A 17,013-nucleotide genomic window follows, 5' to 3' on the forward strand; every position below is an offset into this window, starting at 1 on the left:
GCACCCCATCCATTGCTCCGCTCCCTGTGGTGCAGCCTGCCTGCTCCATCCTAGACCACGTAGGGTCCGGCGGGGCTGTGGGAGCAGAGGTTGTCCCACTGTGGCTGAGCAGGCAGCCGGCTCACACTTGGCTGGGCCCCAGGAGCCCAAGACACACAACTGGGACAATTTGGGCCACAACCACACAACACTGCTGCTAGACCAAACTACTTCCCTCTTCCAGTGCTATCTGGAAAAGTGGAATGGCATTTCCTGAGCCCACCCCATTGCATTTCCAGGAGCCACAGAACCAGAGGGAGTCCCCAGTGTCTAGAAACTCATAGCTCAAGACACGGTAGTAGCCTAAGAATAAGCTAGTAGATCAACATCGTCCAAGCTGCCATGTGCTTACCATACTTATGAGATTAGGATAACTTTTTCTTTTGTTTTACCCCCCAGGAAAAACTTATCCCTACATGGTTTTTTATTGTATGAGTCAAGGGCTGATGCCAGTTTATGAGCCAAGGGGATGCTTTGGGGTGGGCTTACAGGTCTGGGCTCTGACCCTTTTCCAGGGCTTGCATCCGCTGAGGAGGAAGGGGAGAGTTAATGCACCCCAGGGCGCGGAATCAGCCATCTCACGGCACTGCTATTTTAAGACACTTCAAGATTTGAAATGAATGGCTAAAGATGGAACCAGAGCAGGAGGAGGCACCTCTTATTCTGACCCCTTAGTATGCCATCAGGATACTGGGGTGTCTGGGGGTTTTAATGCCTCCTTCCAGAAATAATGCCCCCCTGCTGGTCCACATGCATGTGCTAGAACTCACACACCCACACTCATTCCTGCAGTGCCCCATGTAAAACTCCATAGTGTTTAGAATAAAACGCCCTAGACACTGCAGCTCTGGGTTTCCAGCTGCTCCTCCATGCAAAGACCCCACCCCACCATCACCACCAAAACACTGTTCCTCCTGGACTTGCAGAATCGACTCTCCCCACCTGCCGTCAGGAGGAGGGGAAAAACTGTGCCAGACCCCTGAAGTTCCATCCTCACTAGCATGCTGGCTAATTGATTATGTGGCGGCTTAATTGGCTGACCATGCGTATGTGAGGTATTTTCAGCAGAGCGCTCTGTGTATGCGTGTGCGCCTCGCAGGGGAAGCTGCTTGATTTGGAGGATTTACGAGGTGGTGCAGGGCCTGCCAGCTCCTCTGGGGAAGATGGATGTGGCAGGGCAGGGCAGGAGGGGTGGGGGGTGGACGAGGGGAGCCCCTGCAGGTCCAGCCCTGTGTGACTCTGTTTGGCAGACCCCACCCTCCTCGCTGGCCCCTCACAGTAGCCTCTTCATACTGTCTCCCTCTTTCCTTCTTCCTTATTAGCCCTTCTTCTGTTTTTCTCTGCCTCCCTCTCCTGTCTCTTCTCTACTTTTCTCTGGTCCCTTGTCACAAGAAATGTGGTCCGTGGACCAGCAGCATCAGCATTACCCGATAGCTTGTTAGAAATGCAGAATCTCAGGCCCTGCCCCAAACTCCTGAATTGTAGTCTGCATCTTAACCAGATTCCAGGCGCATTACGTACACATGAAGTTTGGGAAGTGCCGTTGAGTCTCCTCTCTCCTTATTTCTTCTTCTCTCGCCCTTAGCTTTGTCTCAGTCTTTCTCCTCACCCTCCCATCCTCTGCTATTTTTCCGGCCTGCTCGCTTCTGTCCTCTGGTCTTTCTTTCTTTTCTTTCCCTCCCTCCCTCCCCTCCCTCCTTTCTCTCTTTTCCTTTCCTTTTTGCTTTCAATTGTTCATCCATCCATCCAACTATTCATCCATCCATCCATCCATCCATCCATCCATCCATCCATCCATCCATCCAATCATTCATCCCTCCATCTATGTATCCATCCATCCATCCATCCATCCAACCATCCATCCCTCCATCTATGTATCCATCCATCCATCCATCTATCCATCCATCCATCCAACCATCCATCCCTCCATCTATGTATCCATCCATCCATCCATCCATCCATCCATCCATCCATCCATCCATCCAATCATTCATCCCTCCATCTATGTATCCATCCATCCATCCATCCATCCAACCATCCGTCCCTCCATCTATGTATCCATCCATCCATCCATCTATCCATCCATCCATCCAACCATCCATCCCTCCATCTATGTATCCATCCATCCATCCATCTAGCCATCCATCCATCCATCCATCCATCCATCCATCCATCAGCTCACTTATTCTCTTTCATCTGATTCTCCAAACTTCTTTTCTTCTACCTCTTTCTCTCTCTTTGCCCCATCCCTTTCTCCAATTCTTGCTGAAGCTTCAGAGAAAACACAAAAATTCTTTCATCCCCTCCTGCCCACATGCCATCCACAGTCTTGCCCACCTAGCCCATCTTGTTCCTTTTCTCCAAACTGCCCTGACTCTAAGGTGAAATCATCCTCCTGCAGAAAAGCAGGGAGTGTAGGCAGCCCCGGCACCCCTAGTGCCCCCAGCACCCCCAGCGCGCAGCCCCGGTTATACCTGCAGAGGATTCTTTGTGCTTATGGCAATGACGTGGTACTTGTAGTAGCACAGCTCACAGCTCCAGCAGCCCCGCTCGCTGATCCACTTGATGAGGCAAGGCTGGTGCGTGCACTTGACGGAGCCATCACAGCGGCACGGGCTCAGCAGCTCCCCCTGCAGGGAGAGAGGCAGAGGGTGGTGAGGCCCAGCCTCGGAGTCTGGCGGGTGAGTGGATGGCCGCAGGAGCACTGGTTTGGGCCACCCGGGTAGGCCAGACCACACCACTCAAACCAGGCCACAGGCTTCGTTGGGAGGCACCAGACCCCGCAGAGGAGACTTGGGCTCCAGCCCCCCCATCATGGGAGCCAGGCAACTCCAGTCAACTCAACTAAGAGGTCTAAGCGCCAGCTCCCACTCGGTGCTGGCCAAGTCCTAGGGTCTCCGTGAAAATGAGTGGGTAGATTTCTATGCAAGCCCTCTGCTGTCCAAAGGGGCCGGGGGGGTTCAGCCTCTACAGGATTCTCTTTAAAGGCTCTGCCAGGGGTCTCAGATTCAGATACCCTCAGGGCCAGGCAGGCCACAGAAGTGACAGAAGCCAGTTGGTGGGGACTGGGTGAATTGGAGGGCCCAGACCCCAGTTAAAGGGACAGCCACCATCAGCTCCAGCCAGCTATAGATGTGGGAATCTAGGTGGAGGTTTTTATGTAAAATTTCCTAATAGTTAAATGTTAACAGTGAGTGCAGGTTTTTAAAATATATCGTGAGGGTCATTTTGCCGAGTTTGGAGCTCCAGACTTGCTGTCCTGCAGGCCAGTACATAGAGACCCAGCTGCGCTCTGTGAAGCCTCCTGCCCTGGGTCCCTGAGTGACGAAAACATGGCAGGTGCACAGGCCTGATCCCGGGGCCCTAGGAGGATGGGCAGATGCCCTCACTGAAGACCAGGTCCCTCCAGGTGCATCCCTCGGGCCTGGGGCAGGCCAAAGCAGGGAGGCAAAGGACCTGGCCCAGCTCAATGGTGGCAGGATTTGAAGCCTCTGGTGAGTGGACCGCAGAGTTGGGCTCAGTCCCCAGAGCACCCTGTGACCATACATCAGATGACCATGACTGAAGCCTGCGTCTCTGCTTCCTGCCAGGCCTGGCACGGTGGCCCCCAAGTGCCTCCATGAGCCTCCCCCTCTCCTCTCCCTTTTTCTCTTTCCCCCTGGCTGTTCTCCTTCTCCCTGTTAGGTCCGAGTCCATCATTTCTGCTTGTTAAATTCCATCCACCCAACTCCTCCATTTACTTTCCCAGAGACTTTAGCAGGTGGGCCCACCCACCTCCCCCACCCTCTGCTCCCTTCTGACCTATCCCATGGCCCCCTCCTTCCTTACTCCCTGTGCCCTCTCTCCTCCAACTCACTTATTTTGGATCCAGCCCACATTGATGTGTTTAGGATACGGCCCCTTGAGCCATGTCCCTGCTAATTTGGGAATTTCGCCATTCAGGAAACCACATCTTGAATCCCAACTTTGAATAAGCAAGCACAGGCGTTCCTGACCTATAAGTTACAGGTCTCTATTTGCATATTTAATCATGCTCTTTGCTGTAGACAGTAGAACCAGCCATTGCCTTCCAAGATTCACGGAATCATCTTTCCCTTCAACTTCAACTCCTATCTCTCAGAGACCACCCCCTGGCCAGGATGAGATCTAGAATGACCTTTTGCACCTAGTCTCCCTGTCAAACTGCTTCTCTGTCTTCCCGATGGTTCCAGTGCCACCTCTTACAGGGAGGCGTCCCTGACTTCTCCAGGTTGAGCTCAGTGCTTTGATCTCTGAGTGTCTCGTGCTGAGCGCCCTGTGTGTACCCTGATAGAGCACTCAGCACATCCTTATGAGGATCTACGGTGTGCCTGTCCACCCTCCAGAGAAACTCTGGAAGGCAAGCATGAGGGGTTGTTCGTCTTTGCACCTCTTTCCCCCAGTGCCTAGACTACCCCTAGAAGGCCCTCAACAACGTTTGTGTTTGAGTAAATGAAAAAAATAAATCAAGTGTCTGCTCAGGTTTCCTGCCCTGCTCTGAGGAACAGGGATGAGGCTGCCCACTCCATGAGAACAGGAACCATGTCCATCTTGTTGTCCTTGGGACCTCAGTGCCCAGAACTCTGTGTGTAATGTGCAATGAATGAACCTGGTGGCAGAAATGCTCAGAGACATGCTCATCCCCATAAAATCCTCCCCAGTTCCCACTCTGCTCCTCCAATATTGACAGGCCCCTCTGCTGGGCTCCAGGCCCTTCTCATACCCCTTGCTATAGCACTTCCCCCACTTGTCTCTGGGTCACTACACTGTGACCCCTCACAGGGACACTGTCCTGTCCATCATTGCATCCATAGCACCTAATGCAGTGCCTGAAAAGGTTAGACGCTCCATCCAGCTTTGATGGTGGGCTGCATCCATTTCTGTTTGATGAACAAGAGGTTTTGCTTTTCCAGGACGTGGCCAGCCTCTGGCTCCAGGCGGGCAGCTTTGGCGGCTGGGAGAGGAGCAGAACAGGCGGGAGATGCTCACATTGCTGGGCGCTCACCACACCCATCCAGGCCTAAGGGCCCTCGGTACTGAGTAGCTGCAGTGCGGCTGTGAGAAATAGGAGGGGGCGGGAGGGAGAGGTGCTGGGGAGGGGGCAGAAGTCCTCATTATTCATGGCAGCATTTCCTAGGCCCATTAATTCTAACAGGATGAGCTGGGTTTGATTAATCGGGTTTTTAAGCAGCCATTTCAAATTGCCGATCAGGTAAGAGACATCACCTCCGGTCCCTGGTAACGGTGCCGAGCAACAGCGAAGGCTGTGCTCCTTGCTTCCCAAGCTGCAGCCATGAGACAGGGCAGGAAGAGCTGCTGGCCAGGGCACAGCTGATAACCAGACCTGTGCTCTCCATCGTGGCCCTGGGTGTGGGACCTCCAGGGCTCATTGGAACCCCCCGAGGCTCAACAACCTTATCTGGAGAAAAGGGAGCATGACCTGGCCTGATCACAGTACCTGACTCCAGGGCCAAGAGGTCACGGGTGTGCTGCTTCCCCTTCCCCTTCTCCTAGTCCCCCACACTTTCCCTTGGGACTGGACAGCCCAAAAGGCAAACTTGGGACTTGCTTTGGGCACCACAAATATTCGAAATCAAGGTCACCAAAACTGTTAGAAAAGTTTAACTTTGATAAAGTAAGTGATCCAGGATTTTAGGAAAAAAATAATAAACCTGCGAAGAAGCTGTTTTAACCCTGGCATTCACATAAGTTTCGTATTTTATGATTTAGTGTGTTTTTATGTACATTTGGGAGGAAGGCCATAATCGTTGCCATGTCTAAAGCTTCTAAGGGGCCTTGACAAGTACCCTTCACCATCTTGGACTGGTCAAACTGTGCTTCTTCAGGAAGAAGAGAAGTGGAAATAAGCCAGCAGCCAGACAGATTCAGCTTAGACTGAATGAAAATGTTCTTTCTTAAACTCTATTAAAAGCTAAAACGGTGGAACATGGAAATTGAGATGGTAAACATCTCTCAATACAACAGAGACCCTTATTGAAGAGAAAGGTTAAATGACCAACTCAAGGTCACTCAGCCAGCTGGTGGCATGGCCAGGATGTAAAGCCAGGTCTTTCTGACATCAGACTCAGCATCTCACCACCCCACTCTGTACATCGCCCCCCCCCCCGCCCCCCGCACGCTGGTCTCTGCTGTCCCTCCCACACCTGTGCCCTGGGTCTCTTCTCCATCCCTCCTCTCCAGATCCCACCCCGCTTCCTGGCCCAGCTCAGCCCCCTCCACCAAGTCTCCCACAACTGTCACCTACAGATCTGTCTTCTCTCCCCACATTGTCACTCACGATGTGGCACTTAATCATTCTCTAGTTGTTTCCTCAGGGATTTGGGGTGCTCCTGCGTACCCCATAGAACTGGGCACATTGTAGGTGCACAATAAAGGTGCATTTACTGACTGGATGGGCACAAGGATAGGAGAGAGGCTCCAGCCTTTGGGCTGGGAGGATTATTACCATCTTGTCTGCAGAGCTCAGCAAACTCCACAGATCAAAGGGGCTCATTAAATGCGAAGGGCACCAGACACTTCCTCGATGATCTGCTTGGAGCTTTGGGGCCCAGAGACCACCCTGGGAGTGACTAAGGCAAGAAAAATTGGATCTTCTCTAATCCTCTGGCCCCTGCGGGACACTGTGTGGGGAGGCATGAAGAGCATGGTTTTTGGAGACAGACTCCTTAGGTTTGAATGCCTCTTCACCCCTTACCTGCTGTGCAAGCCCGGGCAAGTCTCTTAACCTCTCCGAAGCTCTGTTTCTTCATCTTTCCATCACAGGCAACTTGTACCTCCTCAAAGCATGGCTATAAGGATGCAGTGAGACCATGCATGCAAAGTGCTGGACACATCTGAGTGACCTTGTGAAAATATTGTAATTCTAATTCGCATTTCCATAAGGACTTTACTTTCATAGTTTTTTTCCATACAGCTCTGTTTTATTCTCCCCCTATCAGATAGGTGAGGAAGGAAGCCATGCCGTAAGTAAGGGTCAGCTGAGCCCCAGAGAGAGGTTGAGATGAAAGAACAGTCTGAGAGAGTCTGCCCTTGTGAGGTGGATAAGGGTTCAGAACACAGATCTCCCAACTTCTGATCCAGGACCATCCTCTGCGTTACCCGGGAGTCACTGAGAGAATCACAGGGCCCTCCTTCCCTGGGGATGCTGAACAGAAGAATGCAGTCCTCTTGGATGGGTTCAGTGGGGTCATGCTAGAGGCAGGAGGCAGGACAAGGTGACCCACAGCCTTTGGTTGTGGCTGAGCTGGTGGGTGGGGAAGAGAGCAGGATGGATTCTCCTCGCTGCCAATGACACAGCAAGCTGCAGGGGCAAGACTCCAGTGGTTTCTCCATTCACAGATTTCTGTCTGTTTATTTCGGGCTTGCTTCATTTTTTTCTCCTCTCAATCTGAAAGGACTCGCTTCTGGAGTCCTTAGGTTACCTGGTTGCCATGGCAGTGGCAGGTAAGCCAAAGACTTTCCCATCCACCCACACAGGCGCCAGGCATCCGTGCCACCGAGCAGAGAGAAACAAACACAGTCTAGTGAAGCAGAGACAGCCCAGCCCCGCTGCAGTTTGCAGCTCTGGGAGATCAAAACAAGGAAACAGCAAAACACCAGCCTTGGGGTGCAGTTTAGGGACATCTTCCTTTATTGAGAACTAACATGGTGGTTAAGTGCCTGGGATCTAATCTCAGACAGACGGGAGATATCTAAGCTCTCACAATCTATGTGACTCTGGGCAAGTTGCTTAACATCTCTGGGCCTCATTCAATCATTCCTTTATTCATCAAATATTCATCTAGTATGTTCCAAGTTCTGTTCTGGGTGATGGGGATACAGCAGTGAATGGAACTAATCAAAATTCTCTAAGAGAGACAGACAATCAAAACGAGAGGTAAGTAAGCTATAAGTACCTCAGATGCTGTCATGTGCTATAGAGAAAAATAAAAAGGGAAAAGAGAAATGGAGTGCCAGGGAGAGGGCAGGTTGAAATTCTAAATAGGGTGGCGATGGAAGGCTTCACCAAATGGGGACATTTGGGAGAAGACCTGGGGAAGGTAAGGGAGCAAGCCATGCATATATCTGGGGCTGAGCATTCCAGGTAGAGGGAACATCAGGTGCAAAGGCCGTGAGGAAGGAGCATGCTTGGCATGTTCCAGGGACACCAAAGAGGCTGGTGTGTCTGGGGTAGAGTGAATGAGGGGAAGGGGAGTAGGAGACGAGGTCAGAGATCTAATGGGGATCAAGGATGGGGAGCAAGGCTTGTGGGCTATTTTAAGGACTTGACATTCACTGTGAATGAGATGGGAAACCATGAGAGTTTTGAGCAGAGGAGACTAATATAGTCTGGCCATGTTGGACTGGATCACTCTGGCTGCTGCATTGAAAATAGACTGGAGGGAAGTAAGGGCAGAGAAGGGAGATAGGAGGCTGTTGCAATAATCCAGGCAAGCGATGATGGTGTTTTGGACCAGTATAGTAGCAGTGGAAGTTCTGAGAAATGCTCAGTTTCTGGATATATTTTGAAGACACAGGTATTAAGATTTGCTGATGGAATGGATGTAGTGGATGAGAGGAGAAAAGTCAAGGATGATGCTGATTTTGACCTGATTTGACCCATGAGAAGGATGGAGAGTTACTTTCAACTGAGATGGGAAAGACTGAAGGAGGGGCAGGTTTCACAGGGTAGATCAGGAGCTCAGTTGTGGACGTGTCAACTTTGAGATGCTCATTAGACACACAAGTGGGGACATCAATACGTATTGATCTGGAGTTTAGGGGAGAAGTTCAGGCTAAGATGTAAATTTGAGAGTCATTGGCATACAGATGGTGTTTAAAGCCACAAGCCTGGATGAGATCACCAAGGAATGAGTGTAGGTGGTACCAGGGCTACTCCCTGGACGACTCCAAGATGTCGGAGCTTAGGAGATGGGAAGGAATCAACAGGAGGGAAAGTCAGTGAGATGAGAAGAGAACATGATGTTCCAAAAGCCAAAGAAGAAGACAAAGTGTTTCAAAAAAGAGGGAGGGATCAGCTTTGTCAAATGCAGCCAATGGGCCAAGATGGATGAGAACTGAGAATTAATCATGGATTTGGCAAGTTTTCCTTCAATTTCTTCTATTTTCTGTGGGAAATATGAAGCAAAGTCATGGGCTGAGAGTAAAAGTAGGGGAGGAGGTATTGGAGGTCTGAGATTTGGTATAAAATAGTCATCCGCGAGAGTTTGAGTGATTAGACTAGAGAAATAAAGTATGATGGTAGGCAGCACTAAGGGTCCTTTCTATTAGAATAAAATGGCTCATCTGTGAAACTGGGGGAGGAGGGTAGTAAGAGAACATATTTAGCACCATGCCTGGCACACAGTAAGGTCTCAGTAAATGCTGGCTAATATGTAAGGGGTTATGATGGGGGTTATAGCAGATCTGGTCTCTAAGACCACCTTCTCACCTACTTCAAACACTGACCAATTTCCTTCCTTCCTTCCTTCCTTTCTTGCTTTCTTCCTTCTTTCCATCCTTCCTTCCTTCTTTTTTTCCTTCCTTCCTTCCCTCCTTCTTTCGTTCCTTCCTTCCTTTCTTGCTTTCTTCTTTCTTTCCCTCCTTCGTTCTTTCCTTCCTTCCTTCTTTCTTTCCTTCTTTCCTTCCTCCCTTCCTCCTTCATATAACATTCTCTTATTAATAATCTTAATGTCATAAGCATTTCACAGTTCCAACAAAATACTTTCATAGACATTCTACCACCTACTACCTCAAAAAACAAATTATTTCTCCTGTTTTACATATGAAGCTGCCCAACTCAGAGAGGTTGTTGTTTGCTCAAGAGAAGGGCAGAGTAAGGCTCTGAAGCCAGTTCCATCCATCAGGCTGTTTGTACTCACGGCATCTCTGCCCACTCTAGTTTCACCTGCCTTTCATCTCTTCTCCCACCCCCAGCAGCCTTGTTCATCAGATTCTTACCTTTCCAGCCCTGATAAGAGAGAGAACCTTGCTAGCTCCTCTATTAACATAAAAACACAAGGGCGGAAACCCTCTTCCCCTATGGCCTTTTCCTCTGAACTCAATCCCAGGCAGTGTTCATTGGGTATTAATTGATGTGGTGGCGGGGGGAATGGGATGGGGTTTAATTTCCTCCTCACTTCCTCCTCACACCACCACCCTTGGTGGGGAGGACACATTTGTTAAGTCAAAATCAAGAGAGAGAGATTTTTGTAAGCATGATAATGCATTCAAGTTCTCTCTGAGATGCAATCTAGATTAACAAGGAAAGTTTCAATTGTCTTATAGATGCTTCACTGTGAAGACTCAGAGGACCTAAAGCCTTAAAGTCAGAATTTCTCCTCCATCATGGAGCTAGAACCTGTGTGGGGGGTGGGAGGAATGGTCATAGGAGTAAAAAAATTTCATTGGGATTGTAGGAGAGAATAAGGAGGGATGCCAAAGAAAGTACAGACCCTCCCCCCCAATGTCCATCCTAGGTAGTCTCTATTGAGGATGGATAGTTGACTTGATAGAGAAAGTAAAGAACTGTTCACCATTCTCTGAACTCCACATATTTGGGGGACCAACTAACAGTAGGGCTTATCAATAACACATCCTCCCAATTTTATGGGCACAACCAAACTGGCCCATGATATTGACCAACTATTTGAGTAGCTGTGATCTGGGTTGGTGGAGGAGGGTTGGGGAGGGAGGAGACAAAGAGGGAGCACAGATGGGGCCAGTGAATAGAAGGAAAACCTAGAAGATTCCAGTGTCTTCTTCCTGCAGCACACCAGGCAATGATTTTTTGATTGCACAGACCTGTGAGAGGTCGATGTATGCTGATATTAGGATCAATAAAAAATGAGCTAGCGTGAAGACCCGCATACTAGCAAAGGTTGTGGTAGAGAGATGAATAGGAGAGGGTGTGACTCCTGCTGCCCTTAAGGATGATAAAGCAAGTTTCCTCCTTATCTGTGGGAGGCAGGCTGATTGGCAAGATGACCTTCAAAGATCCCCATTGCTCTAGAATCCATTATTATACACAGGCAAGCCATTCTGAATGTTCTGCATGTTGTGTCAGGCAGTGTATGGGCAATTCTTTGTTTTCTGGCTGGAGCCCTTTCTGGCCAATCTTTAGGTCTGCCACCCACCCATAGCATTTAACACACTCCCTTCCCAGCCAGGCCGTGCCCAAACTTCTTGCTTCCCCCTCTTCACTGTGCCAAGTCCAAACCTTGGCTTCAGGAGAATAAGAGTGTGTCAACACCAGCAGAAGGAAATGAGAAATTGTGGCAAGATAATTTGATTTAAAAAGAAAGAACTCTATTACTAAGTAGAAAAAAAATTTAAGGCCTTAATGAGCTGTAGTTATCCACACTAAATCCAATTAACCACATAATTATTTCTAGGTCTACTCTCATACCAGCAGCTTACTTTCACACACGTACACACACACACACACACACACACACACACACATAATTTGCCTCCTTCTTCATGGAAAAATTTCCAGCCTTCCTATTCATCAGTTCAAAAAAAGGAATCCAAAAAGAGAGAAAAAATAAACACAGAGACCCAAACCAAGCCCTCCAAATCATGTTTTTTCATTTTCGTGATAATTATTTTATTCCTGCAGCTCTTTTTTCCCCTATAATTTAACTGGTATAAGACAGATGTACCTATTTCCTCTAACTGCCTCTAAATACACTCAACTGGTTCTAGAAAGAAGAACTTAACCTCACAATAATTGAATTTAAATAACATCCAATTCCATAAAGTCAAACATGATCTGCATAATAAACAAACCAAGCTACGCGAGGGCTGGTGGAAAGAAAGGTCATATTTTACGTGTATATTCATAACCATATCTGTATTTCTAATGACCTGAATGTGCAATATCCTGTCCGTGTGTCTTTCTGGGTGACTCATCATTGCCATCGCCATTGTTACCAAAGAGCTAAAATTAAAGGTTGATCTGCCCTCGGTCCCCTGCCTGACTCAATAGAAAAACAAAATTTCAATAAACCTTGACTGGCCAAAATTGGGCTATTTGCATATAGCAGTGGGCTGGGCCTGTTTCCAAAGTTCCAGGCCACCAGGCTGAAATTTCAGAGATTCCAGGCCACCGTGTCCTCTTTCTTTCCCACCAGTAAGGCCAAGCCAAGGGCACACGTCAACTGGCAAGTTAAGGGGCAAATACTCGATTGCCTCCTGTGGCCAGTCCTCCATGGGCCCTACACACTGGCAGAGGGACACCCAGCTTCAATCATGGTGAAATTCTACAAAAATTAACTTCCAGTCACTGTAATTAATATATCATTTAGTGCGTTTAGGGGACACAGCAGATGTTACAAGTGTAAACGAGCTATGATGATGTGTTATACTTCACGAATGTTCCGAATCACGGCCCTGGGCACTTAGAACCTTATGTATGGCTGACTCTTACAAAGCAAAAAAGCAACGTCTGCCCTGGATGTCAATCCCAGCCCTGCCACCTTCTGGCTGGGGACCTTGGGCTTAAGCTATCTCAGCCTTGATTCCTTGGTTCTCAGAACTTAGCATACATAAGAATCTCCTGGGAAACTTGTTAAGAATTCAGATTCCCAGGCTTTACTCTGGATATTCTGACCCACTCTTCCTTTCTTGAAGCAAGGTTGGCTGAGAATCATTTTGTGAAGCTGTGCACCGGGTACACTTCAGCAAACCTTTGTCTCCTATATCACTCCAAGACTTCTACGCATACAAAGATAAAAATAAATACCAAGAGCTAAAACTTACTGAGCACTTACGATGTGCCCAGCCCTGTATACAAACTCTGACTGCTGGGTTCAAATCCTGGTTCTTCAACGTACTAGGTGAGGGACGTTGTGCAATACTTACCCACTCCAAGCCCTAGTCCCGTCATCTGCATCTGTCCTGTTTTACAAATGCATCTGCTGCGGCGGCTGCCTCTCTTACTTGCTCACACTTGTTGAACACCTGCTAGGGGCCAGATGTTGTTCTAAGCACTTGATGTGCATGAGGCCTGTAGTGTGGTTACTGGGCCCAGTGGACCCAGACTGGCTGGTAGAATCCTTGCTCTGCCATTTATTACCTGTGTGACCTTGACAAGTTTGCTCAGTGGTAAAGAGGGACCAAAGATACTTCCTGCCTCCCCAATGTCTCGTGAGGATTAAATACGATAGTACACAATGAGGAGGACTTAGAACCCCACCTGACACACAGTGAGTACTCATTCTAGATCATTATGTATTGTCTCTTATGCGCCCACCCATCCTTACTGAATCTCTTCACTTCCTAACAAAAGGAGGCAGGCAGAGAATGCTGCTCTCTCGCTCTGCAGATAAGGGTCTCTGCAGGTTGTTGCCCTACCAAACACCTCACTCTAAGCTCATCGGTCTGAAGCCTGTGCACACTGAAGCTGCCTGGGATCCTGGTTAATGAGTATAGGTACTAACAGTGTGATGACGGTCAGGACTCCAGATGCTGCTCACTGCCCTGTTATTTCAGGGGGAGGGAAGAACAAAACAGATACCCCAGCTCTCCATCCACCTGGCTGCCCTGGTGTCTCTTAGGAACTATCCCTCTCTGAGGCTTCTTCCCTCGCATGCATGTGTTTCTACCCCCTATGAGGAGATAAATGAAAAGGTGTTAAGCTGTGAGTGTTTACAGCCATCACTCCTCCTTCCTCCAACCCCTATCAGGTAAGGCTGTGAACCTGTGTGTTCATGGGGCCAACTGAGGGCTTTGTGATGCCCTTGGAGGTACAGGAAAGGAGAGAATGTGAAGCCAGGGCAGAGAGGCTACAATGATCTGCATAATGAAGAGCTTAGCAAGGAAAGGGAAGTGAGAAAAAGAAAAAGGGGTTTTTGCCCTATGATTTCCTCTGCCTGCTTTATAAAGAGATTGCAGTAAACATTGAAATGTTTTTCAATTCTTTCTCTGTATGAGACTTGCATTTCTTCTTCATTATGAGCTTCATTCAGATTATACTCCATTTAGACTGAAAAACCTGAAGCCTAGAGAGGGCAGTGGCCTCTCCTAGGGTGGTGCAGTCAGGCAACACTAGAATAGGAATAAATTACAGACCCCTCCCCTTCTGGGTTCAGAGCTTCAAAGAGTCCGTCCCACCTCCCTCTGGGATGGATGCCTCTTGCTGGGTGATACCCATTCCAGAATCTGCTGAAAGTTCAGCCAGTTCCTTTCGCACCTCTCAAGGAAGCGTACTATTCCTGAAGTCTTGGCTCCAGTTCCCTGTCAGGAATAAGCATGCTAAGTAGAATTGGAATTACTATGGCGTGTGAATAGACTCCAGTCTGTTGACTCCAAGCTCCTGTGAAGCTGCTCCAAGTGGTTGCAGCTTCTGTCATCTTGGCAATTTTACTTTTTGCTTGAAAGAATTCTATATTCCTCACTTCTGGGGCTGGGAAGAGGGTGGTCTTCAAAGACCCTCCTCTCCATCCCCCCCACACTCTGGTCAGACTACCTGGCCCAAACCCTGACAAATGGGGAGCTCCTAGATAGAGACAATGCCGGGGAAGGGGACCCCAGAGTGTCCCGTGCTTACCAGTGCCTTCCAGTTTTCCCTTTCAGATCCATATATGAAAACCAATGCAGGACAATGCCAAAGCTCCTAGAACAGCCCAAGCCTCTCCACTCAAAAATTGGGAAGGTATGTATGGACCATCATTGTTTCCCTCCAGGAGACTGAGACTGTGGCCCACAGTCTTCATTTAGGAGCCATTCAGCAGTTGGTTTGAGCACTGGCTCTCAGCCCTGGCACTGAGAATTCAAGATGGCGCCTGCCCAGGAGACACTCACACACTAGGACGTGCTTCCTCAAACCTATCCAGATTCTCAGTTTTTGCCATGGTTTTTAGGCCTGCATTTCGCTTAATTAGTGGCTGGTATGTAAAATATCACTTTCTTTTATGTGCCTTTAACCTCTTCCAGATGACAACATGGTTAAGCAAGCCATCAAGACTTGCTGTTTTCAGAGATTTGGCAAGCCGAGTTCCTGTTCCCTCTCCCCTTATACTTCATGATTATTTAAAACTTCCTTCATCTTCCCTCAGCAGTCGTCCATTCACACTGAAAAGTCCTATTTTTAGATCCAATTCTCACGTCATGCATCATTTTAGCCACTTTTTTCTAGATCTTCACCAGTCTCTCAGGTTTTTAAGGTAAGTTTTTCCGCTACGTCCAAGACAGCCAAGGATCCACATGTCTGGAGGCTGGGGGAGAAAAGGCTAGATCTTAAAAATATGTAGAGATTTATTATAAATCAAAATTTTCCTCATAACTATAGCTGCCCCCCAGACACACACAATTCCCCCCAAATCAGGAACATAATATACAGTCTGTTTTTAACTTGTATTTTTCCATTCACACTATGTCAGGAAAAATTTCTCATGATGATCCATGATTATTTTCTTAGAAGACGGTCTTAGAATGGAATCACAAATTCAAAGGGCATGACATTTTTAAGGCTCTTGATGCATTCTGAAGGCCAAATTGGTCTTCAGAAAGGTGACACCAGTTTTCCTCCATATCCTTACAGTGTGTCAGTACCTGCTGCTGTGCTCCCATATTCAAAGTCTTGTCCTTTCTCCACATTCCCAGGGGTAACTGTCAGTAGTACCAAGGCTGTGGCCCTGAGAAGGAAGGCTCAGAAAATGCAGGCCGTCTGTTTCTTTTCACCTTTCTTTCCACTGGAGGGAAGGAGCAAGGGGTGGCTGTAGCATTGGGACCAAGTGAAGTCAGGAATTTGCAACATTGCACCCCAGGCAATCTTGGGGGAGAGCCTCAGCCATGAAAGAGAACCAGGGGGCACCTAGCCAGCTGGAGGATGCACAATCTTAGCCGGGTGCCATGGGGAGTTTTCCTTCTCCAGGGAACTGATGGATGATAGAGATGACTCAGAGTATTCTTGTCAAGAGTCTCAACATAGCCCAGTCTCTGAGATGGCAAACTACAAGGCTAAGGCACCTGGGGCTGAGGGTCCCACATTTAAGACCCTTCACCTGGATAATTGCCCACCACTGCCCTTTAAGATACCTAGATATGGGAACGCCACACTCCTTGCAGTAACACCCTTGTGTGACTGGGCAACTTTGTTGTTAAAAATATATCACAATTTAACCTTATTTTCCCTGATACAATTTCAGCCTTCTTCTATCTTTCATAACAAATAGACAATGCACACGCTTTAAAATCAAACAAGTTCTGGCTCTGCCATTACTAGCTTTATCAGTTAGTTCCAGCTGCTAAATTTGCTCCTGCATATGCACTCCAAAATTAGTGGCTTAAAAAACAATCGTTTATTATTTTTCATAAGTCTACAAGTTGGCTGAGTGGTTCTGCTCATCTGATTTGGCTGGTGTTGGCTGGGCTCTCTCATGCATCTCTGAGTTGGCTAGAGGCTGGCTGATCTAGGATGGGATAGCCCACCTCTGCTCACATGTCTCTTGTCATCCAGTAGGGTTATCAGGGCTTGTTCACAAGATGGAGGAAGAGTTCCTGCCAGCAAGAGACGGCATGCCCCAATGCACAAACATCTTTCAAGCCTCTGCTTGTATCAAGTTTGCTAATATCCCATTGGCCAAAGCAAGTCATATGGCCTACTCCAGAGTCAGTGGGAGCAGGCATTTCCAAAAGGAAGTGACTATAGGGAGGCAGAAAGATCTAGGCAATTAGTACAATCAATCTATCATATTAGCCCTGTGACCTTGGACAATTTCTTTAACCTCTCTGAGCCTTAGTTCCATCATCTGAAAATGCAAAGTTTTTTTTTTGTGTGTGAGGAAGATCAGCCCTGAGCTAACATCCATGCCAATCCTCCTCTTTTGTTTTGCTGAGGAAGACTGGCCCTGAGCTAACATCTATTGCCAATCCTCCTCCTCCTTTTTTTTTTTTTTCCTTTTTCTCCCCAAAGCCCCAGTAGATAGTTGTAAGTCATAGTTGCACACCTTC

At 48.1% G+C, this 17,013-nt stretch overlaps 1 protein-coding gene across 1 annotated transcript in view; it reads right to left on the minus strand.

The window, feature by feature from the left end:
- The window catches only part of MARCHF4 (membrane associated ring-CH-type finger 4), a 105,472-nt gene that overhangs the window by 21,980 nt on the left and 66,479 nt on the right, over positions 1-17,013 (minus strand). The window contains exon 2 of the mRNA XM_058533463.1: positions 2,514-2,669. Within this exon, the coding sequence (XP_058389446.1) occupies positions 2,514-2,669 (156 nt within the window). The remainder of the gene's footprint in view (positions 1-2,513; positions 2,670-17,013) is intronic.

This window comes from Diceros bicornis, chromosome 37 (genome assembly GCF_020826845.1).
Source record: "Diceros bicornis minor isolate mBicDic1 chromosome 37, mDicBic1.mat.cur, whole genome shotgun sequence".
Lineage (NCBI taxonomy): Eukaryota > Metazoa > Chordata > Mammalia > Perissodactyla > Rhinocerotidae > Diceros > Diceros bicornis.